Source organism: Cervus elaphus, chromosome X (genome assembly GCF_910594005.1).
Source record: "Cervus elaphus chromosome X, mCerEla1.1, whole genome shotgun sequence".
In the NCBI taxonomy this organism is placed as follows: domain Eukaryota; kingdom Metazoa; phylum Chordata; class Mammalia; order Artiodactyla; family Cervidae; genus Cervus; species Cervus elaphus.
Window position 1 is genome coordinate 29,112,908 of NC_057848.1, and position 24,616 is coordinate 29,137,523.

The 24,616-nt window shown below is 39.8% G+C and overlaps 1 protein-coding gene and 1 non-coding gene across 2 annotated transcripts; one reads left to right on the top strand and one right to left on the bottom strand.

Annotated features, from left to right (window-relative positions):
• Window positions 1–11,078: 11,078 nt before the first annotated feature.
• Window positions 11,079–11,185, bottom strand: LOC122691004. The gene has a single exon (XR_006340254.1). It is a non-coding gene; the product is annotated as a U6 spliceosomal RNA (small nuclear RNA).
• Window positions 11,186–17,376: 6,191 nt separating this feature from the next.
• LOC122689442 (late histone H2B.L4-like) lies at window positions 17,377–17,943 on the top strand. Its single transcript, XM_043895844.1, has one exon. It carries the CDS (start codon window positions 17,377–17,379, stop codon window positions 17,857–17,859), a length of 483 nt encoding a protein of 160 aa, XP_043751779.1. The 3' UTR covers window positions 17,860–17,943.
• The last annotated feature ends 6,673 nt before the right edge of the window (window positions 17,944–24,616 follow it).

Sequence of the window (24,616 nt, forward strand, 5' to 3'; positions counted from 1 at the left end):
AACATCCACAATAAAGAGGGACCACAAACTGCCAGAACACAGAAAGGCCATCCCAAACATAGCAATATAAAAAAGATGAAAAGGCAGAGAAATACCCAACAGGTAAAGGAACAGGATAAATACCCACCAAACCAAAGAAAAGAGGAAGAGATAGGGAATCTACCTGATAAATAATTCCAAGTGATAGTGAAAATAATCCAAAATCTTGAAAACAAATTGGAGTTACAGATAAATAGCCTGGAGACAAGGATCAAGAAGATGCAAGAAAGGTTAACAAGGACTTAGAAGCAATAAAAAAGTGTCAACATATAATGAACAATGCAATAAATGAGATCAAAAACACTCTGGAGGGAAACAACAGTAGAATAATGGAAGCAGAAGATAGGTTAAGTGAGGTAGAACATAGAATGGTAGAAATAAAGGAAACAGAGAGGAAAAAAGAAAAATGAATGAAAAGAAATGAGGACAACCTCAGAGACCTCTGGGAAAATGTTAAATGCTCCAACATTTGAATCATAGGAGTCCCAGAAGAAGACAAAAAGAAATACCATGAGAAAATCCTTGAGGAGATAATAGTTGAAAACTTCCCTAAAATGGAGAAGGAAATAATCACCCAAGTCCAAGAAACCCAGAGAGTCCCAAACAGGACAAACCCAAGGCGAAACACCCCAAGACACATATTAATCAAAATAACAATATCAAGCACAAAGAACATATATTAAAAGCAACAGGGGGAAAACAACAAATAACACACAAGGGGATTCCCATAAGGATAACAGTTGATCTTTCAAGAGAAACTCTTCAGGCCAGAAGGGAATGGCAGGACATACTTAAAGTGATGAAAGGAAATAACCTACAACCCAGATTACTGTACCCAGCAAGGATCTCATTCAGATATGAAGGAGAAATCAAAAGCTTTACAGACAAGCAAAAGCTGAGAGAATTCAGCACCACCAAACCAGCTCTTCAACAAATGCTAAAGGATCTTCTCTAGATAGGAAACCCAGAAAGGTTGTATAAACTCAAACCCAAAACAATGAAGTAAATGGCAACGGGATCATACTTATCAATAATTACCTTAAATGTAAATGGGTTGAATGCCCCAACCAAAAGACAAAGATTGGCTGAATGGATATAAAAACAAGACCCCTATATATGCTGTCTACAAGAGACCCACCTCAAAACAAGAGACACATACGGACTGAAAGTGAAGGGCTGGAAAAAGATATTTCATGCAAATAGAGACCAAAAGAAAGCAGGAGTAGCAATACTCATATCAGAAAAAATAGACTTTATTTTTTTCTTTTTCTGTTTTTTTAAATTTATTTATTTTTTCCATTTATTTTTATTAGTTGGAGGCTATTTTCCTTACAATATTGTAGTGGTTTTTGCTATACATTGACATGAATCAGTCATGGATTTACATGTATTCCCCATCCCGATCCCCCCTCCCACCTCCCTCTCCACCCGATCCCTCTGGGTCTTCCCAGTGCACCAGCCCCAAGCACTTGTCTCATGCATCCAACCTGGGCTGGTGATTTGTTTCACCCTTGATAATACACATTTAGAAAGATGGTAATGATAACCCTATATGCAAAACAGGGAAAGAGACACAGATGTACAGAACAGACTTTTGGACTCTGTGGGAGAAGGCGAGGGTGGGATGTTTCGAGAGAACAGCATTGAAACATGTAGAAAAAATAGACTTTAAAGCAAAGGATGTGAAAAGAGACAAAGATGGACACTACATAATGATCAAAGGCGCAATCCAAGAAGAAGATATAACAGTTATAAATATGTCTGTATCCACCATAGGAGCACCACAATATGTAAGACAAATGCTAACAATATGAAAGGAGAAATTAACAATAACACAATAATAGTGGGAGTCTTTAATACCCCGCTCATACCTATGGATAGATCAACTGGACAGAAAATTAACAAGGAAACACAAACTTTATTTTTTTTTCATTTATTTTTATTAGTTGGAGGCTAATTACTTTACAATATTGTAGTTGTTTTTGTCATACATTGACATGAATCAGCCATGGATTTACATGTATTCCCCATCCCAATACCCCCTCCCACCTCCCTCTCTACCCGATCCCTCTGGGTCTTCCCAGTGCACCAGGCCCGAGCACTTGTCTCATGCATTCAACCTGGGCTGGTGATCTGTTTCACCCTAGATAATATACATGTTTCGATGCTGTTCTCTCGAAACATCCCACCCTCACCTTTTCCCACAGAGTCCAAAAATCTGTTCTGTACATCTGGGAAACACAAACTTTAAATGATACAATAGATCAGTTAGACCTAATTGATAGCTATAGGACATTTCACCCCAAAACAATGAAGTTCACCTTTTTCTCAAGTGCACGGCGCAGGGGGTGGGGGGGTGGGGTGGAGGAGCTAAGATGGCAGAGGAATAGGATGGGGAGACCAATTTCTCCCCTACAAATTCATTGAAAGAACATTTGAACGCTGAGAAAACTTCAAAAAACAATTTCTGACCGCTAGCAGAAGACATCAGGTGCCCAGAAAAGCAGCCCATTGTCTTCAGAAGGAGCATGACTGAACAAGCAAACCTGAACAAGAGACCACCTCTGGCCGCCTGTGTCAGGGCGGAAATTAGACACTGAAGATACCAGCAAACAGAAGCCAAATAAACAAAGGGAACCGCTTCAGAAGTGACCGCTGCAACAGATTAAAATCCCTGTAGGTATTTTTTTTTCTGTTATGCAAAACGGAAAAAGAGACACAAATGTACAGAACAGACTTTTGGACTCTGTGGGAGAAGGCCAGGGTGGGATATTTCGAGAGAACAGCAACGAAACATGTATATTATCTAGGGTGAAACAGATCTCCAGCCCAGATTGGATGCATAAGACAAGTGCTCGGGCCTGGTGCACTGGGAAGACCCAGAGGGATCGGGTAGAGAGGGAGGTGGGAGGGGGGATCGAGATGGGGAATACATGTGAATCCATGGCTGATTCATGTCAATGTATGACAAAAACAACTACAATATTGTAAAGTAATTAGCCTCCAACTAATAAAAAATAAATGGGGAAAAAAGAAATAATATCCCTGCAGGTAACACCGACTACACCGGAAGGGGCCTATAGGTATAGAGAAGTGTAAGCTGGAACAAGGAGCTATCTGAAGCTGAACCGAACCCACACTGACCACAACAGCTCCAGAGAAATTCCTAGATATATTTTTATTTTTTTTAATTAAAATTTTTTTTTCTTTTCTTCTTCTTTAAAATTTTTTCTCTTTTATTTTCTTTTAAAATTCCCTATTACTCCTCCATTTCTCCTTAACTTTCATTTTCATTTTCATGTGTTTTTACTATTTTTTTAATTAAAAATTTTTTTTCTTTTTTTATTTTTTTCTCTTATTTTCTTTTAAAGTCCTCTATTACTCCTCTATTACTCCTTAATTTTCATTTTCATTTCACTATAACCTTGGAAAAAAAAAAGAGAAGAGGCCCTATTTTTAAACTGAACTTCATATATATTTCAAGCGCACAGGGAAACTTCTCCAGAATAGATCACATTCTGGCCCATAAATCTAGCCTTGGTAAATTTAAAAAAAAAATGAAATCATTCCAAGCATCTTTTCTGACCACAATGCAGTAAGATTAGATGTCAATTACAGAAGAAAAACTATTAAAAATTCCAAAAATTCCAAAAGCTGCACAACACGCTGCTGAAAAACCAACAAATCACAGAAGAAATTTTAAAAAAAGAAATCAAAGTATGCACAGAAATGAATGAAAATGAAAATACAACAACCCTGAACCTATGGGACACTGTAAAATCAGTGCTAAGCAGAAGGTTCATAGCAATACAGGCTTACATCAAGAAAAAACAGAAAAGTCAAATAAATAACCTAAAACTACACCAAAAGCAACTAGAAAAGGAAGAAATGAAGAACCCCAGGGTTAGCAAAAGGAAAGAAATCTTAAAAATTAGGGCAGAAATAAATGCAAAAGAAACAAAAGAGACCATAGTAAAAATCAACAAAGGCAAAAGCTGGTTCTTTGAGAAGATAAATAAAATGGACAAACCATTAGCCAGACTCATCAAGAAACAAAGGGAGAAAAATCAAAGCAACAAAATTAGAAATGAAAATGGAGGGATCACAACAGACAACACAGAAATACAAAGGATCATAAAAGACTATTATCAACAGCTATATGCAAATAAAATGGACAACTTGGAAGAAATGGAGAAATTCTTAGAAAAGTTCAACTTTCCAAAACTGAACCAGGAAGAAATAGAAAATCTGAACAGATGCATCACAAGCATGGAAATTGAAACTGTAATCAGAAATCTTCCAGCAACAAAAAGCCCAGGAACCAGACGGCTTCACAGCTGAATTCTACCAAAAATTTAGAGAAGAGCTAACACCTATCCTCCTCAAACTCTTCCAGAAAATTGAAGAGGGAGGTAAACTTCCAAACTCATTCTATGAGGCCACCATCACCCTAATTCCAAAACCAGACTAAGATGCCACAAAAAAAGAAAACTACAGGCCAATATCACTGATGAACATAGATGCAAAAATCCTTAACAAAATTCTAGCAAACAGAATCCAACAACATACTAAAAAGATCATACATCATGAACAAGTGGGCTTTATCCCAGGGATGCCAGGATTCTTCAATATCCACAAATCAGTCAATGTAATATACCACATTAACAAATTGAAAAATAAAACCCATATGATTATCTCAATAGATGCAGAGGAAGCCTTTGACAAAATTCAACATCCATTTATGATAAAACTCTCCAGAAAGCAGGAATAGAAGGAACATACCTCAACATAATAAAAGCTACATATGACAAACCCACAGCAAACATTATCTTCAATGGTAAAAAATTGAAAGCATTTCCCCTAAAGTCAAGAACAAGATAAGGGTGCCCACTCTCACCACTACTATTCACCATAGTTTTGGAAGTCTTGGCCACAATAATCAGAGCAGAAAAAGAAGTAAAAGGAATCCAGATTGGAAAAGAAGTAAAGCTCTTACTGTTTGAAGATGACGTGATCCTCTGCATAGAAAACCCAAAAGATTCCACCAGAAAATTGCTAGAGTTAATCAATGAATATAGTAAATTTGCAGGATATAAAATCAACACACAGAAATCCCTTGAATTCCTATACACTAACTATGAAAAAACAGAGAAATTAAGGAAACAATACCATTCACCATTGCAACAAAAAGAATAAAATACTTAGGAATATAGCTACCTAAAGAAACAAAAGACTTATAATAGAAAACTATAAAACACTAATGAAAGAAATCAAAGAGGACACAAATAGATGGAGAAATATACCGTGTTCATGGATTGGAAGCATCAATATAGTGAAAATGAGTATAGTACCCAAAGCAATCTATGGATTCAGTGCAATCCCTATCAAGCTACCAAAGGTATTTTTCAGAGAACAAGAACAAATAATTTCACAATTTGTATGAAAATACAAAAAACCTCGAATAGCCAAAGCAGTTTTGAGAAAGAAGAATGGAACTGGAGGAATCAACCTGCCTGACTTCAGGCTCTACTATAAATCTACAGTCATCAAGACAGTATGGTACTGGCACAAAGACAGAAATATAGATCAATGGAACAAAATAGAAAGCCCAGAGATAAATCCACATACCTATGGACACCTTATCTTCCATAAGGGAGGCAAGAGTATACAATGGAGAAAAGACAATCTCTTTAACAAGTGGTGCTGGGAAAACTGGTCATCCACTTGTAAAAGAATGAAACTAGAACCCTTACTAACACCATTAACAAAAATAAACTCAAAATGGATTAAAGATCTAAATGTAAAACCAGAAACTATAAACACCTAGAAGAGAACATAGGCAAAACACTCTCCGACATAAATCACAGCAAGATCCTCTATGACCCACCTCCCAGAATATTGGAAATAAAAGCAAAAATAAACAGCTGGGACCTAATTAAAATTAAAAGCTTCTGCACAACAAAGGAACTATAGGCAAGGTGAAAAGACAGCCTTCAGAGTGGGAGAAAATAATAGCAAATGAAGCAATGGACAGGGATTAATCTCAAAAGTATACAAGCAACTCCTGCAACTTAATTCCAGAAAAATAAATGACCACATCAAAAAGTGGGCCACAGAACTAAACAGACATTTCTCCAAAGAAGACATACAGATGTCTAACAAACACATGAAAAGATGCTTAACATCACTCATTATCAGAGAAATGCAAATCAAAACCACAATGAGATGCCATTTCATGCCAGTCAGAATGGCTGCTATCCAAAAGTCTGCAAGCAATAAATGCTAGAGAGGGTGTGGAGAAAAGGGAACCCTCTTACACTGTTGGTGGGAATGCAAACCAGTACAACCGCTATGGAGAACAGTGTGGAGGTTCCTTAAAAACCTGGAAATAGAACTGCCATATGACCCAGCAATCCCACTGCTGGGCATACACACCAAGGAAACCAGAATTGAAAGAGACACGTGTACCCCAATGTTCATTTCAGCACTGTTTATAATAGCCAGGACATGGAAGCAACCTAGATGCCCATCAGCAGATGAATGGATAAGAAAGCTGTGGCACATACACACAAAGGAATATTACTCAGCCATTAAAAAGAATACATTTGAATCAGTTCTAATGATGTGGATGACACTGGAGCCTATTATACTGAGTGAAGTAAGCTAGAAAGAAAAACACCAATATAGTACACAAACACCTATATGTGGAATTTAGAAAGATGGTAATTGTAATCCTGTATGTGAGACAGTAAAAGAGACACAGATGTATGGAACAGACTTTTGGACTCTGTGGGAGAGGGCAAGGGCGGGATGATATGGGAGAATGGCATTGAAACATGTAAATTATCATATGTGAAATGAATCGCCAGTCGAGGTTCAATGCATGATACAGGGTGCTCCGAGCTGGTGCACTGGGATGACTCAGAGGTATAGGATGGGAGGGATGTGGGAGGGGGGTTTAGGATGGGGAACACATGTACACCCATGGTGGATTCATGTCAGTCTATGGCAAAACCAATACAATATTGTAAAGTAGACAAATAGATTAATAAAAAAAAACTGAAAAAAAAGAAAAAAGAAATGGTATAAGGAGGTGTTAAATGCACCTTGTACGCATGCCAGAAGTGGTAACCTGGCTAAATTTTAGAATAATAATATTCACAGAGAAACAGTTGATTCTTTCCAGAATTTAGGAAGGCTATGTTTCCATAGATTCAGAAAGCACACCTGGACACATCATAGTAAAGCTACAGACAAAGTTAGCATATGGATTATAACAGCAAACAAAAAGACACATTGTCTACAAAGCCCTGTTTAAGACTATGACAGTAAATCCCCTTACGTAAATAAATGGAAGCCAAAAGCAAGTAGTGAGAGTAAGTAACCACCCATATAGTGTTGCATTCCTAGCCTAAGTATCATGATAAAACTTTGGTAGACTCGAAGATGGACCACTCAGAACACCACAAGGACAGACTTACTGCCAATCCTTTGTCATGAGCCACTTCAGGTTTCCTCAGCTGCACAGAGCTGCTTTGTCCAATACCTTGTACTTCTTGAGTTGGCCAACCTCCAAGGACTGATCAAGGAGGTGGTATAAAGATCTGACTATGTTGTGCCAGTATGAGTGTCTTTAATGACTCATTTTACCTTCAGAATTCAGCATGGGATCAGAAAATAATTTTGAGAGTCTGCATTAGATGTGTACTTCTTCCTCTCCCCACACCTGTCTCCTTTCTTGGGCATTGAGAGTGCTTAAATGTCCTGCACACTAAACACCATATCATCCTTAGAACTTAATTCAGAAGAAAGGACATTCAAGACAACATGAAAGATCATATTTATTATTCTTAGGCAAATTAAATAAATAGTCTTGTTTAGGCGTCAGAGACCGAACAGGCCACTGAACTTGCTTATGACCTACCTGGACACTGCCCTGACTACTTCTTTGGGTGTCAGCTACACCTGATGTGAGTGTGGAAGAGAGACACAATAGGTAGATAGGAAGAGGGCTTTGGAATTTGTTAAGTCCTTGGAGGAGGTCTGGCCAACCATTCCTGGATTTAGCAACACTCCAAGTTTTAAAGAACAAAGCATACAGCATTGGAAAAAATTAACATAATACCAGAGCTGCAGCTTTGTTCACAGATTGATGATGATAATCAATTTGTGTCCTGGGATTATAAGTGGGGAATCCTGAACTGCAATCTTTGAAGTCACAAATGGAGTGGACGTGCTACCTGGGACTTTTCTCAGTTGGAGCTCCAGATGTGTTGTGTCACTTCCTAGCACTGTTTAAGTCTAGATGTTGGTCAAAATCCAATTTGATGATGTATCCTTTCCTCTATTTCTCTTTTTTTAAATGTCAGTATACTGCAAGTAAGATATATAACCCTCTAATAAATATTTGTACTATTTATTTGTACATAACAAGTGGCTTGTTTTGTTAAAAATCCTTTGAACCTGAGACAAAAGTGAAAACTTTCAACAAAACAAGTATGGTAAAGGAACTTCTAAGGACTGTTTGTCACTTCTGGTATGCCAAGGAGATGTATTTTCTTAGTCCACTTCTTAGATTTCTTAACCTCCATTTAATCCTTTCATTCTCTTTATGAAGTATTTTATAGTATTTCTTTCATCAATCTTCTGGATCATATATTCTGTCTCCATTTGTGTCCCAGCTGTTTAAAATTTCTTGACCCTTCTATTCTAGTGGTTATGATGTTCAGTACTAGAAAGCTTATTTGCCTTTTGATAATTAGCTATTTATGACTCATGTTTTATGTATCTTATCATCTATTTAAATATGCTAAGTACATTTCTTGTACTTTGTATCTGATTATAAGTCTTTACAAGTTTCCATCTTTGTTTATTGTTTATGCTGATGCTGGCATTTTGGAGGGGGAGTTTGTGTTTGATCAGGAGGGCTTTAACTGTAGGAATATTTGTAGAAGCCTCAATTCGGGTTATGCTCCTAGATATTTAATTCTTTTTGTTGCAATGGTGAATGGGATTGATTCATTAATTTCTCATTCTGATTTTTCATTGTTAGTTTATAGAAATGCAAGTGATTTCTGTGTATTGATTTTGTATCCTGCAACTTTGCTAAATTCACTGATTGGCCCTATTAATTTTTTGATACTATCTTTAGTGCTTCTTTTCCAATGAGTCAACTCTTCGCATGAGGTGGCCAAAGTACTGGAGTTTCAGCTTCAGCATCAGTCCTTCCAATGAACACCCAGGACTTATCTCCTTCAGGATGGACTGGGAGCAGAAGGAGAAGGGGATGACAGAGGATGAGATGGCTGGATGGCATCACCAACTCGATGGGCATGAGTTTCAGTAAACTCCTGGAGTTTGTGATGGACAGGGAGGCCTGCCATGCTGTGATTCATGGGGTCGCAGAGTCAGACACGACTGAGCGACTGAACTGAACTGAACTTAGTATTTCTATGTACAGTATCGTGTCATCTGCAAAACAGTGAGAACTTTACATCTTCTTTTCTGATCTGGGTTCCTTTTAATTCTTTTTCTTCTCTGATTCCTGTAGCTAGGACTTCCAGACCTATGCTGAATAATAGTGGTGAAAGTGGAAACCCTAGTCTTGTTCCTGATCTTAGGGGGAGTGCTTTCAGTTTTTCACTGTTGAGGATAGTGTTTGCTGTAGGTTTATCATATATGGCCTTTACTATGTTGTGGTAGGTTCCTTCTATGCCCATTTTTTGAAGAATTTTAATAATAAATGTGTACTGAATTTTGTCAAAGGCTTTTTCTGCATCTATTGAGGTAATCATATGGTTTTTATCTTTCAATTTGTTAATATGGAGTTTCACAATGATTGATTTGCATATGTTGAAGAATCACTGTATCCCTGGAATAAACCCAACTTGATCATGGTGTATGTGAGCTTGTTGATGTGTTGCTGAATTCTGTTTGCTAAAATTTTGTTGAGGATGTTTGCATCTATTTTGGTCAGTGATATTGGCCTGTAGTTTTCTTTTTTGTGTGTTGTCTTTGTCTGGTTTTGGTATCAGGGTGATGGTGGTCTCGTAGAATCAGTTTGGAAGTGTTCTTTCTTCTGCAATTTTTTGAAAGAGCTTTAGAAGAATAGGCATTCAGTTCAGTTCAGTTCAGACGCTCAGTTGTGTCCGATTCTTTGCGACCCCATGAATCGCAGTACGCCAGGCCTCCCTGTCCATCACCAACTCCCAGAATTTACTCAAACCCATGTCCATCGAGTCGGTGATGCCATCCAACCATCTCATCCTCTGTCATCCCCTTCTCCTCCTGCCCCCAATCCTTCCCAGCATCAAGGTCTTTTCCAATAAGTCAACCCTTCGCATGAGGTGGCCAAAGTACTGGAGTTTCAGCTTCAGCATCAGTCCTTCCAATGAACACCCAGGACTGGTCTCCTTTAGGAAGGACTGGCTGGATCTCCTTGCAGTCCAAGGGACTCTCAAGAGTCTTCTCCAACACCACAGTTCAAAAGCATCAATTCTTCGGCGCTCAGCTTTCTTCACAGTCCAACTCTCACATCCATACATGACCTTGGAAAAACCATAGCCTTGACTAGACAGACCTTTGTCGGCAAAGTAATGTCTCTGCTTTTTAATATGCTATCTAGGATGGTCATAACTTTCCTTCCAAGGAGTAAGCGTCTTTTAATTTCATGGCTGCAGTCACCATCTGCAGTGATTTTGGAGCCTCCCAAAAATAAAGTCTGACACTGTTTCAACTGTCTCCCCCTCTATTTCCCATGAAGCAATGGGACCAGGTGCCATGATCTTAGTTTTCAGAATGTTGAGCTTTAAGCCAACTTTTTCACTCTCCTCTCTCACTTTCATCAAGAGGCTTTTTAGTTCATCTTCACTTTCTGCCATCAGGATAGGCATTAGCTCTTCTCTAAATGTTTGGTAGAATTCTTCTGTGAAGCCATCTAGTCTTGGGCTTTGTTTTTGGGGAGATTTTTAATCATAGCTTCCAATTCAGTGCTTGTATTTGAGTTGTTCATAATTTCAATTTCTTCCTGGTTCAGTCTTAAAAATGTGGAATGCTTCACAAATTTGCACGTCATCCTTGCACAAGGGCCATGCTAATCTTCTCTGTATTGTTCCAATTTTAGTATATGTGCCACCAAAGTGAACACAGGGTTAAGCCTCTCTAGACACAGTTAGATTTGCATTTTCCATATATATGAGTTTGCAAACAGAAATTACTTGGGCCATGCTGATAGTATTAATTAGAACACCAAAGCTATACCAGGGCACTATTTTGGTTACAAATTCTTTAGGCAACATTTTATTCCTCACCCATAGCTAAGGACAAAAATTAGAATTTTCCTTGGTCCTTGCTTTCTTATGAGAAAGAAAGTCCAGTTTTTCCCTATGGATATAGTCAATCATTGAGAATTATGTGTGTGTCTCAGCCGTCTATTGATTTGAGCCATGTTGCAAGCACATCTGAGTATTTAAAATATTGTTTAATATAACTTTGTATATTACAATTTATAATGGGAGGATTTTCAATTTTTTTACACAATTTCCAAATGTTAAATATAAATATCCTTTTAAAATATAAGCCATCCTAAGATCACTCAGTGATAACCACCTGATATCTAAGCTACACTGCAAAGTTCCAGGCAACCTTCACACACATACCTGGTGCTGAAAGGGGCCTCTTTTCTTGTGGAGAGGTCCAGCAGGATAAAATGACCTTTTCCATTTTATCCCTATGGCCTCAAACAGCAAGGCAGAAGGACATTTCTTCTGAAAGCATAGTCCTGTAATTGGCATAATATAATTTCCACCACATTTTATTCATTGCTCAAAATAATCACAGGCTTCATCAGCTCAAGAGGAGGGGGAAACAGATAGGACCTCTCATTGGAAGGAGTACTGAGGGATGAGCAATATTCCTGAATCCAATAGCCACTGAAATCAAAGACAAGCTTCTTGAGATGTTTCTGGGTGACATACACAGGGTATGGCCATAGAAATAAGTGTTTGTTTTGTTCACTATATTATGGTGATTGTCTTTGGATTGGTTTACTCTTTACTTACTACTAGGAGAGAACACCTACTATTTAGTGGAATCCTATGTTGCATACCACAGCTTTCACACTAAAGTGGACTGAAATTTCTGATGATTATAGATATCCTCTCCCACTTTTAGGGCCATGTATACAGACAAAGAAACACACAGGTAGACAGCAAGGAGAGTGTAAGTACAGATTTCTTGGTGAAAGGAACTCAGACACACCTAGTCTGAATATCTAATTTTTCTGACCTAGGGACACAGAGTTTTCTCATATTCCTCAAGGTTCTCTTCTTTTTGGGTCTTCCAACACCTGACATTTTAGTTGTAATCCATCCTTCTCAATTGTGACAAGTGCATTTCCACAGAGTCATAAATGGGGTACCTTTGAGGAAAACATTAAGGGAGAAGAAAATACATAAGAAGCTGTCCTTGCATGATATTGGAGAATGGTTAAGGGAAACACTTCATTAAACATTCTTTACTTGAATTAATTTCCAAATGGAGATTTGAGATCATTGAAGGTTATTCTTTTATATTGAGGTGTTTCCTATCAAACAGGTTCATCAAAAGAAGCATGTTTTTTGTTATCCTCTGATAGAATCACTCAAAGGCAAAACCATGCCTAATGGATCAGACACTGAAGTGAGATTCAGGGAATCACCTGGACCCTGGTGTCAGTTCTAATTCAGTAGCTATGTGGCTCTGGGTAATGGCCTTCACCTACCAGAATATGGTAAAGGACTCTGATTTTTAAGATGGATATATTACACAAGCCAGGCTATTTATTTCCACAAGCACAGTAACCATATTTATTACTCCTACTTAAAACAAATTTCCCTCAGGTGCATGACAAAGTACCTGCTCAAGCGTCAGGCCCACCATGCTATATGATTTCTGCTTATCTTCACTTCTCAAAGATTGATAAATTTCACAATGCCTCTATATAGAGGAATACTGCAGTTATTTCTGCAATAGTTTGAACAGAACGAGTTTCAGCTCTCGTTTATGCTTTGCAATAAATTCTATCATACAGATTATGTTGAAAAAAATTTGATCTGGTTCCCTAGGGTTTAAACTTATAGTTTGCTATTTAAGCAGAAAACCCTTGTCCTAACTTGTATTTGCAATAGCCAACACCATTAGATCATGATTATTCATTAGGTGGCTGTTTTCTTCAATCACCCTCTGAAGTGAACAATTATATATGCTCATTTCCCCTCTTGGTCTTCAACATTGAACCCCATTGTCCCTCCCTCCTTCCTAGGTGTCAAGTGTTAGTCACTCATGCACTTCTGTCTTCAAGGCTTGCATGGTGCAGTTGTAAAACTGGTTTCCTAATGCCTGCATTTGATTATTGGATTCACTATATGTAAAACACACCTAGCCCAATAAAAATATGCTAGTGGGTTAGGTTTCTTAACAGGAATTCACACATAATAGCAATGGACAAAAATTGCTTGGAAAAATATTCGTATGTCACATAGGTAAATATGGGGATATTGAAAGCAACAACAATGAGCACAATAGAAATGAAATAATTCTGTGAAATACTGTCTCTTTCCTATGGGTCTAGAGTTCCCTTTTCAAAAATGCAATGGCTCTGAAATTAGCTTTTCATTTCCAAAGTTATATTCAGGCTGTCTACAGTCATCTCAAGGTCCCACCTAGAGATATTTTCTTAACATTGCTTTGGTGGAAGATTTTCCTGGCCTCCTTGGGAATAATATTCTTTTAAAAAAAATTCTCTCATAAGATTTCTCTAATTTTCCACAAAATACTAAATAATATTTTTGGCAATGAGTCTCATTTATCCTAAATATTTACTGCATTGACCAAAGAGAGCCCTGGAGGTATAATAGCCTATCAGAATTCTTCCATATTGGACCAAAAAGTACAGACCTTCATTGCCCGTTATGGAATAAGTACTGTCCACTTCATACCTCTACTACTAAGGGAGGCTCTCTCTAGTATCTTGCCCCAGGACCCAATTCGTTTTATTTATCTCATGAGGTTCTGCCAGTTTAAAGAAAGTCTTCTGTTTTGTTTTGTTTCTTTTCTGTCCTGTAGAGCCCTGCCCCTTTCCTGAAGGGCTCAGGAAAAGTTTGATTTCGTGAATTATCAGGATTTTATCTCAGTGTTTGGCTGAGAGTGGTGTACTTTACAGGCTCTTATGTCCTACACAATAGGAAATAATTACAACTGTAGGTGTAACGAATACTTTGTAACAATTGAGAATGACAGACTATCTTCTCCCTCACAGAGGGAAGAAGAAATCAAATACTAAAATGAAATTACTGAACATTCACAGAATTGTGAAAATGACTGTGGTGGGGCCACCTTGTTTCTCATAAGTGGTCACCAGTGTTCTCTTAATGAGATGGAAGAGGCAGGCGATATGCCTATAATTAGTTCAAAATGCATATCTCCTATGGGTTGATTTTGTGCCTCTAAAATTAATGTATCTATGCCATAAACACTCATATGTGTTCGTATGTGATCATATTTGGAGACAGAGTATTTACCAAGTAATCAAGTTAAAATACGTTCATTAGAGTAGGTCTTAATCCAAATGAGTTATAGCCATATAAAAAGGGAAAATAAGACATAGATACATACATATAGGAAAGAAAATGTGGGGAGGTATAGGGAGATTTCAGATATTTACAAGCCAAGGAAAGTGGCCAGTAATGGAGGCCCCTTATGCATTCACACCTTGCATAAGATCCAACTCAGATGAAACCTTGATTTGGACTTAGAGCCTCCGCAAGTATGAGACAATAAATAAATGTGTTTAGTTGACCCAATCACTAGCATTTTGTACAGGAGCTCTAGAATACTTGAAAGTGTTGAAAGTGTTAGTCGCTCAGTCGTGTCCGACTCTTTGTGACTCCATGGACTGTAGCCTGCCTCGCTCTTCTGTCCATGGAATTTTCCAGGCAAGAACACTGGAGTGGGATTCCATTGCCTACTCCAGGGGATCTTCCGGACCCAGGGATTGAACCTGAGTCTCCTGCATTGCAAGTGGATTCTTTACTATTTGGCCATTTTCTAATACTTATATAATATTTAAATGATCTTAATTAGGTTTATAAAATGAACAATAAAGTAGATAAATAATCATAATTCTTACTCTACTGTTACCAGACCTGAACACCCCAGGAAGACCATTATTGGTTTAGTCAGGATAACCTCGCTGTAGGGTGGCTCAGTGACTGTGGCTACCAGTTTTGAGTCCTTCCTTGGCTGACATGGAGTCAATGTGAACTTCTTAGCTTCTCTGACTGAATGTCCTCACCATCCCTATGATGTTAAGCTGAAAATAATGAAGGTTTTCCACTTCAAAAAGAAGAGAATAAGGGCTGAAAAAGAATGACATTAGATCATCTGAATGAATTAGGGTAGAAACTTCTGATTCTAGGCAGTGTGAAATGAGTTTTTTTTCCTGAATTTTTTGTTGCACTTAACTTCTATGCTGTGTTGGGGTCCTCTTTATAAGTGAATCCATAAACAATGCTAATGTTGAAAAGATTTCTGAATGGGGTATGCCTATCCTATCAACACCATCATCCGTGAGTTGAGACTTGCAATTGTTAACTCAGTCGTGAAGCCATTTGCCTTCTTTTGCCTTTACAGTGAACCACAACATTGCAATGCTCACTAGGCTCTTATTTCCTCAATCATCAACTGAAGTGAATAATTACTAGTGTTACTCCCCCTTCCAATCTTCAATATCAAATTGCTTTTCCTTTCTCCATCCTAGATTTCCTGTCTATCAGAGACCTTTGAGGTCCCAATTATCTCTTCAAAACCCAATTGTTTTGTATTTTTAATGTTTTTTTTATAACTGATGTGTTCATTTAATTTCTGAATTTACAAATGTGAAAGAAACACAGGTCATTAATATATCTAATAGATTCTGTTTCTTAAAATGACTTCCTACATAATATATGTATTATATTTAGGTCTTTAGTCCATTTTGAGTTTATTTTTGTATATGCTGTTAGAGAATGTTCTAATTTTACTTTATTACAAGTAGCTATCCAATTATCCCAGCACCACTTATTGAAGAGACTGTCTTCTCTCCACTGTATATTCTTGTCTTTTTTATTATAGATTAATTGACCATAAGCACATAGGTTTATTTCTGGGCTCTCTCTTCTGTTCCACGTGCCTGTTTTTGTGCCAATACTATACTGATTGGATTAATGTAGTTTCCTGATATAGTTCAAAGTCAGGGAACCTGATTCCTCCAGTTCTGATCTTCTTCCTTAAGATGGTTTTGGCGATTCAGGGTCTTTCATCTTTCCATACAAAATTTAAAATTGTCTGTTCTAGCTTTGTGGAAAATGCCCTGGTCTTTTCATAGCAGTTGCATTGAGTATGTGGATTGCCTTGGATAGCATGTTTATTTTAACAATATCAATTCTTCTAATCCATTATCAAGGTAAACCTTTCCCTCTGTTTGTAGTATCTTCACTTTCTTTGATCAGGGTATTATTTTTTCTAAGTACAGGTCTTTCACCACCTTAGGTATGTTTATTCCTAGGTGTTTTATTTCTCTTTTTTTATGCATTTTCTCTCATCCTGGAGGCTTTTCAGCAATAAGAGTGATCATTTTTTGAGAAATAACCACTATAAATCATTAATAAATTCCAATATGTGTGGTACTTGGGGGACTTAAATAATGTTTGAGAAAACAATTTAAAATTTGCAAAATGTTAAATATTTTTAGTATGTATGTGTAAGTATTCCTATTTCTGTTTGTGTTCTGTATTTGGAGAGTGGGATTTTGTCATTCTCTTCATACTGATCACTAGTTTTGATAAATTTTGGAGATAATAGCTGGTCAATTAATTCCTATGATTTTCAGGAGCACTCTGCTGAGGAAGCCAGGACATTCTGCTCCTGCTTCAATCAGGAGAAGGTTCTGTGTTGGAGTAAAATGTCCACCAAGTGACCTGAGTCACTCTGGTGCCTGAAAGAGTTTGAGATATGGAGGTCAGTCATACTCTCTCAGGAAGCTCTAACTGATTATTTCATTTTTCAACTTAGGTGACTTTCACTGAGTTTGGCTGACTGGGGGTTAAACGTGGGGAAGGGGCACGGCAGGAGTTGGGAGGTGGGACATCCAGTGAGAAGTTACATGGGCTGCCATAGTAACAGGCCTGCCATGGCATTTTATCCAATCAGATAGGGACAGTGTCTGTGACGTCAGAGCAAGCAGGGCTTATAAACTCGGCCAACGGCCTTCAACCACCTCATTGTTCTTCCCTCTGACCTGTGGGGAGTGGTGGCTCTGCCATGGCTGAACCATCCTCTGACAACTCTGAGGAAAGCCTGGTCACTAAAGAAACCTGCACCTCCGAAATGGAGATCTCCGAGTTCTCCAAACCAGAACCCTGTGATGACGAGCCAAGAAAGGCAAAGAAGAAGACAGCTAAGGGCTGCCGTCGCCGTCGCCGTCGCTGTTGCCATCGCCGTCGCCACTCCTACCGTCTGAACAAGTCTGTAAGCTTTGCCACCTATTTCCCCCGGGTGCTGAAGCAAGTGCACACAGGCCTGAGTATTTCCCATGAAACGTTAAACATCATGGACTCCTTCGTGAAGGATATGTTTGAGCGGATTGCCGAAGAGGCCGGGCGCCTGACCCGCTCCAGCAAGCGCTGTACCATCATGAGTGAGGACATCCAGACAGCTGTGCGTCTTCTGTTGCCTGGGGAGATGGGCAAGTATGCCATGTCCGCGGCCACCAAGTCGGTCATCAGATACATCACCCACAAATGAACTGCCTCAGAACTAGCTGACGCAAACCAGACTTAAGGGTTCTCCCCTTAGGCCCTATACTGCTTCTTCAAAGCATTTCTACCCCTAAAGAAATTAATAAAAACCTCATTAACTTGGCTTCAATATGTGTCGGTTGTGCCATTTGTTCGATGGAAAATCATGTACTTTTTTCTTAACGTGTTGCAACTCGTCACTTTCCTAAATGGTTATTCCTATTTATGGTTTCTCAGCGATTTTAGGGATCTTTATGGTCAAAATTCTCTCCCTAAAAGTTTCATTGGCCTTTTTCATTTTCATTCTCCCATCTAGATTTAGGTGTCATCCAGAGATTTTTATATGGGGTATAGCAACCGATAAAAAACAGTGTGGTCTTCCCGGGTGGCCCAGCAGTAAAGAATCCGCCTGCAGCGCAGGAGTCACAGGAGAGGCAGGTTCTATCCCTGGCTCAAAAAGATCCCTGGGAGGAGGGCATGGCAACCCTCTCCAGTATTCTTTCCTGGAGAATGCCATGGACAGAGGAGCCTGGTGGGCTACAGTCCATAGGGTCTGCAAAGAGTCGGGCACCACCGAAGCAAGGTGGCGCGCATGCACACAAAGAGCAGTGTATGTGTATATGTGTGCTCAGTCACTCAGTCATGTCGGACTCTTTCTGACCTGATGGACAGGAGCCCGCCAGGCTCCTCTCTCCATGAAATGTTCCAAGCAAAAATACTGAACTGGGTTGCCATTTCCTACTCCAGGGCTTCTTTCTGACCAAAGGATAGAAGCCCTGTCTCTTTCATCTCCTGCATTGGCAGTCGGATTCTTTATCACTGCACCAGCAGTAGCAGATATAAAAATCACACTTACCCATTCTATTCCTTCAATCCCAATTCACTTCCATGTGTAAAATAGGACTCAAACACAGTGTAAAATTCTTATTTTCTTAAATTCTAAAGTTCTGGAATCAAGCACCATATCTTCTGAAATTACCTTATCCAGATTTCTCTGATCTTGTTTTTTGTTTGCAACCTGGAACATTTTGTTTTTAAAAAAACAAAACAAAACAAAAATCCTGACTGAATTGCAAACTTTCGGGGTTGATGGGATAGTCCAGTGACAGTGAATGTAGCCATAGTCTCCACAGTAGCAGCCAATGAGGGACTGGTAGCCCATGAGCCAAAGCAATTGGCCAAACATATGGTGGAGTGAGGAGGGCTGAACAAATAACAACCTTCCTGTGACACTCAGCCTAGAGGTGGAGCGGGAACGTGGGGTGATAATTTCCCTGATGTTTTTCCATTCAAGCACTTGCTTTTAACTGTGGCGATTTAAGTACAGGCATCCATTTCTTGGGCGTCCCAGGTGGTGCTAGTGGTAAAGAACCTGCCTTATGTGGGAAACGTAAGAGCCATGGATTCATCCCCTGGATTGGGAAGATGCCCAGGAGAAAGTCATGGCAACCCACTCCAGTATTCTTGCTGGAAAGTCCCATGGACAGAGGAGCCTAGTGGGCTACAATCCATAGAGTCAGACACGACTGAAGTGGCTTAGCATGCACACATCCATTTCTTGGGTCTTCCCAGGTGGTGCTGGTAGTAAAGAACCTGCCTGCAATGCAGGAGACACAGGAGACCCAGGTTCTGTCCCTAGATGGAGAAGGTTCCCTGGAGGAGGGCATGGAAACCCACTCCAGTATTCTTTCCTGGATAATTCCCAGGGACAGAGGAGCCTGGTGGGCCACAGTTCATAGAGTCACAAAGAGTCGGACACAACTGAAGAGACTTAGCGCACATGCATGCATCCATTTCTTGTTGTGGGACATGTCTCTAGCTCCTTGCATCAAATTAAGAAGGAGGAGGATATTCAGCAATTAAGAGAAATAAGATGACTCCTTCTTCTACTTCCAGTATTTGACTGCTATTGCTTATGATAATATTTACTGAATTTAATGTCCATTGTATTTTCTTCTTGGTGCATTGACATTTTTATTTCTGTAAGTATATTGCTGAATTTCAAAGTAGTTGTTGATTTTCCTATTCCTTTTATTTGTGTTTGAGATAGTTTTTATTTTTTAATTAATTAATTTTTAAATTGAAGGATTATTGCTTTACAGAATTTTTCTGTTTTCCGTCAAACCTCAACATGAATCAACCTAGGGTATACCTTTAACACCTCCCTTTTGGAACTCCCTCCCATCTCCCTCCCCGTCCCATCCCTCTAGGCTGATACAGAGCCCCTGTTTGAGTTTCTTGAGCCATACAGCAATGAGCCATACAGCCAATTCCCATTGGCGATCTTTTTATATATGGTAATGTAAGTTTCCATGTTACTCTTTCCATACATCTCACCCTCTCCTCCCCTTTCCCCATGTCCATAATTCTATTCTCCTATTTCTTTTTTAAAAGATTGATTTCAAGCTTACTACATCCTTGGAGAGAGAGAAAGCACTCTGAATTTCAGTCTTTTGTAATTTACAATGGTTTTCATTAGAACTTAATGTTTCATTATATTTTAAACTGTTCATTTTGAACTTTAAGCAACAAGGATATGTTGTACAGCACAGAGAAATTCACCAATTATCTAATAATAAATGTAAACAGAGTATAATATATAAAACAACTGAATCACTACGTTGTAAACCTGAGCAAATATAATATTGCAACTCATGAATACATCCATACAATTTTTAAAGTTAAAAAGAGTTTATCAGTACCACCGTTATTGGATGTAGAAATCTGTGAAGGATGTGACTTTCAGCAAAACAATGAGAGAAAAGCTAGGAGGATCTACAAAATTCCAACCTCTTGACCCCAACTCTAGTGTTTTCTCTAGGTCAGTCATGACAGAGTTCAGTAAGTTCTAAATCATTTCCCTAGCAATTTCATTTCCCAGTTTATTCTCATTCTCCCAAAGTGTACTATGGAGTTCTTCAGAAGCAGTTTATGTGTGATATGCAATAGATAAAGTGAAGAAACTGATATACCCATCCACTACCTCTATTATACTTTCCCCACTTATCCCAGTTTATTTACATATTTTCCACATATCCTAGTTAATCAAACATTTAAATATATCAATGGGGACTGATACATAGTACAGAAATGGCAAAACAAAAATTTCACACACATTTCAATTTTCTAATTTCCTGGTTTTTGAAATTGTTTTAAAAATTCATACAGGAGAACAAGATGGCAGAGGAACAGGTGGATGTGGAGTACATCTCTCTCCACGGATACATCAGGAATACACCTTCAGATGTAGAAGTACATGCAGAACACGAGCTGAGAGTGGACAGAAGTCATTGACCAGTGGAAAATAATATATAGACCCACCCAAACCTTGGTAGGATGAAGGAACTAGGGGAAAAAACGGGAGTGTTAGTAGGACTGGACTTGCCCTCGGCAGGTGGGGGAACTGAAGCAAGGGTCCAATCCCCACATCAGGGCAATTGTCTGAGTCAGAGGGGAAACATTTAAGGCTGAGAGTGAAACAGCTGATCTGTGGCAGCCTAAATGGAATGAGAATCAGACAGTCCTTGCAACCATACATACCCAAGACTGGGATGCAGATCCCCTAGAAGGTGCAGTGGCTGGTAGCTGGAGTTTAGAGATTGTGGAACAACCCCAAAGTGAGGGCTGCTGTTGACTGTGGAGAGACTGATCAAGGGGATGTGAGGGAGGGGACTGTGGTGGGAAGTGCCTGTGGAGGAAAGCCAGGCAGTCATGGAAGCTAGGTGATACTGCTGAGTCACGTTTGGGGGTGGAGCCATCACCATAGCCTCTCTCTCCTCACAGTGCCAGCATTGGCAGATGAACAATAGAGAGGCTGGCCCAGCAAGCACCTGACACACTGAACTATAGAGTAGGACCCCACCCAGGGTGCGCCTTTAAGTTCTGATGTGCCAATCTGCAGAGTAGGACCCCAGGCGGGGTGGGGTGGGGGTGGGGTGGCTGCTATATGTGCCTGATGAGCCAAACAACAGAGAAGGTCCCCAGGTAAGGAATCCCTCTAAGTGCTTGAATGGGTGGAGCTACGGAGAAAGACTGGCCAAAGAGGCCTTCTGATCGTCAGCTACAAGAGGCTCAAAAAAAGACTCTGATAAGGCCATAACTCCTGCGGTGGAGGCAGTCCATGTCCCTGCACACTTGGTGCTGCCAGAGTCCCTGCAAGCCAAGCAGCTGTGCCACCATCACGGTCAACTCTCACTGGGGCAGAGCTGCCACAGGCAAAAAAAGTTTTGTGCCTCTGCACATGGGGTTGCTCTGGTAGTGTCCTACTCTTTGCAACCCTGGAGACTGTGGCCTGCCAGGCTTCTCTGTCAGGGAGCAGATTTCTCCAGGCAAGAATACAGCAGCATGTTGGCCAATACTGCTTTCCATGGCTGTGTGGCTCTGGAGTGACCTTGAGGAGATACCCCACGTCCAAGGTCAGAGAAGCCCAGCAAGATGGTAGGCACTGGAGAGACTTTGAGGAGATACCTCACGTCCAAGGGCAGAGAAGCCCCAGCGAGACGGTGGAGGGGCAAATTCGCGTTTAAAATCAAATCCCATCTCCTCCAGAGACACTCAGAGGGCTCAAACAAACCTTGTGTGCACCAGGACCCAGAGACCCCACATAGACTGAGACAGAACTGGGTTTGAGTGTCTCCCGTGTAGGTACGAGTCAGCAATGGACTGCCGCAGGGGCAGGGGCCCTGGGGGCAGCAGACTTGGGTATGGCATAAGCCCTCTTGGAGGAGGTCGCCATTAACCCCACCATAGAACAGCCAGAACTTACACAGGACTGGGAAATAGACTTGGGAAGGGCTCAAACAACCTTGTGTGCACCAGGACCAGGAGAAAGGAGCAGTGACCCCATAAGAGACTGACCCAGAATTGCCTGGGAATGTCCAGGAGTCTTCAGTGGTGATGTAGGTCGGTGGTGGCCTGCTGCAGGGTTGGGGGCAATGAGTGTAGCAGTACATTCATGGGGCCTTTTGAAGGAGGTCGCCATTATTGTCATTACCTCCACCATAGTTTGGACCCAGGTAAATAAGATGGAGGGAACACAGCTTCACCATCAACAGAAAACTGGATTAAAGATTTACTGAGCATGGCCCAACCCATCAGAACAACACCCAGTTTCCCCCTCAGTCAGTCTCTCCCATCAGAAAGCTTCCAAAAACCTCTTATCCTTCTCTATCAGAGGGAAGACAGACTGAAACCACAATCACAGAAAACTAACCGACCTGATCACATGGACCGCAGCCTTGTCCAACTCAGTGAAACTATGAGCCATGCCGTGTAAGGCCACCCAAGATGGACAGGTCATGACAGAGAGTTCATACAAAATGTGGCCCACTGGAGAAGGGAATGGCAAACTACTTCAATCTGTCAGGAATATCCTTGGCTCCTACAAACACACAGCCTGGGTGTGGACGTACATACCCGACCTAGGGGCACAGAGGGCCTCTTTCTCTCCATGGGGCGATGAGGCGACTCAGCCTGGCAAGAGCTTGAAAATCCATCCAGTAGCTCTTCCCTCGACACTGACTGAGCCCCCATTGCTCTAGCCCTTGGCAGTTTGGATCTTTCAATAGAAACTCTTCCGGCTAGAAGGGAATGGCAGGACACTACTTAAAGTAATGAAAGAGAATAACCTACAACCCAGATTACTGTACCCAGCAAGGATCTCATTCAGATATGAAGGAGAATTCAAAAGCTTTACAGACAAGCAAAAGCTGAGAGAATTCAGCACCACCAAACCAGCTCTTCGACAAATGCTAAAGGATCTTCTCTAGACAGGAAACACAGAAAGGTTGTATGAACGTGAACCCAAAACAAAAAAGCAAATGGCAACGAGACCATTTTTATCAATAATTACCTTAAATGTAAATTTGTTGAATGCCTCATCCAAAAGACAGACTGGCTGAATGGATACAAAAGTAAGACCCCTATATATGTCTCTACAAGAGACCCACCTCAAAACAAGGGACACATACAGACTGAAATTGAAGGGCTGGAATAAAATATTTCATGCAAACGGAGACCAAAAGAAAGCAGGAGTCACAATACTCATATCAGATAAAATAGACTTTAAAACAAAGCCTGTGAAAAGAGACAAAGAAGGACACTACATGATGATCAAAGGATCAATCCAAGAAGACGGTATAACAATTAAAAATATATATGCACCCAACATAGGAGCACCACAATATGTAAGGCAAATGCTAACAAGAATGAAAGGGGAAATTAACAATAACACAATAATAGTGGGAGACTTTAATACCCCACTCACACCTATGGATAGATCAACTAAACATAAAATTAACAAAGAAACGCAAACTTTAAATGATACAATGGACCAGCTAGACCTAATTGATAGCTATAGGACATTTCACCCACAAACAATCAATTTCACCTTTTTCTCAAATGCACACGGAACCTCCTCCAGAATAGATGACATCCTGGGCCATAAATCTAGCCTTGGTAAATTCAAAAAAATTGAATTGAATGATTATTCCAGTCATCTTTTCTGACCACAATGCAGTAAGATTAGATCTCAAGTACATGAAAAAAATTATTAAAAATACCAACATATGGAGGCTAAATAACATGCTTCTGAATAACCAACACATCATAGAAGAAATTGAAAAAGAAATCAAAATATGCATAGAAATGAATGAAAATGAAAACACAACAACCCCAAAACCTATGGGACACTGTAAAAGCAGTGCTAAGGGGAAGGTTCACAGCACTACAGGCTTACCTCAAGAAACAAGAAAAAAGTCAAATAA

What these genes read in the sequence shown, in the direction of transcription:
- LOC122689442 (XM_043895844.1), top strand. Translation starts at nt 17,377, where the DNA reads ATGGCTGAACCATCCTCTGACAACTCTGAGGAAAGCCTGGTCACTAAA.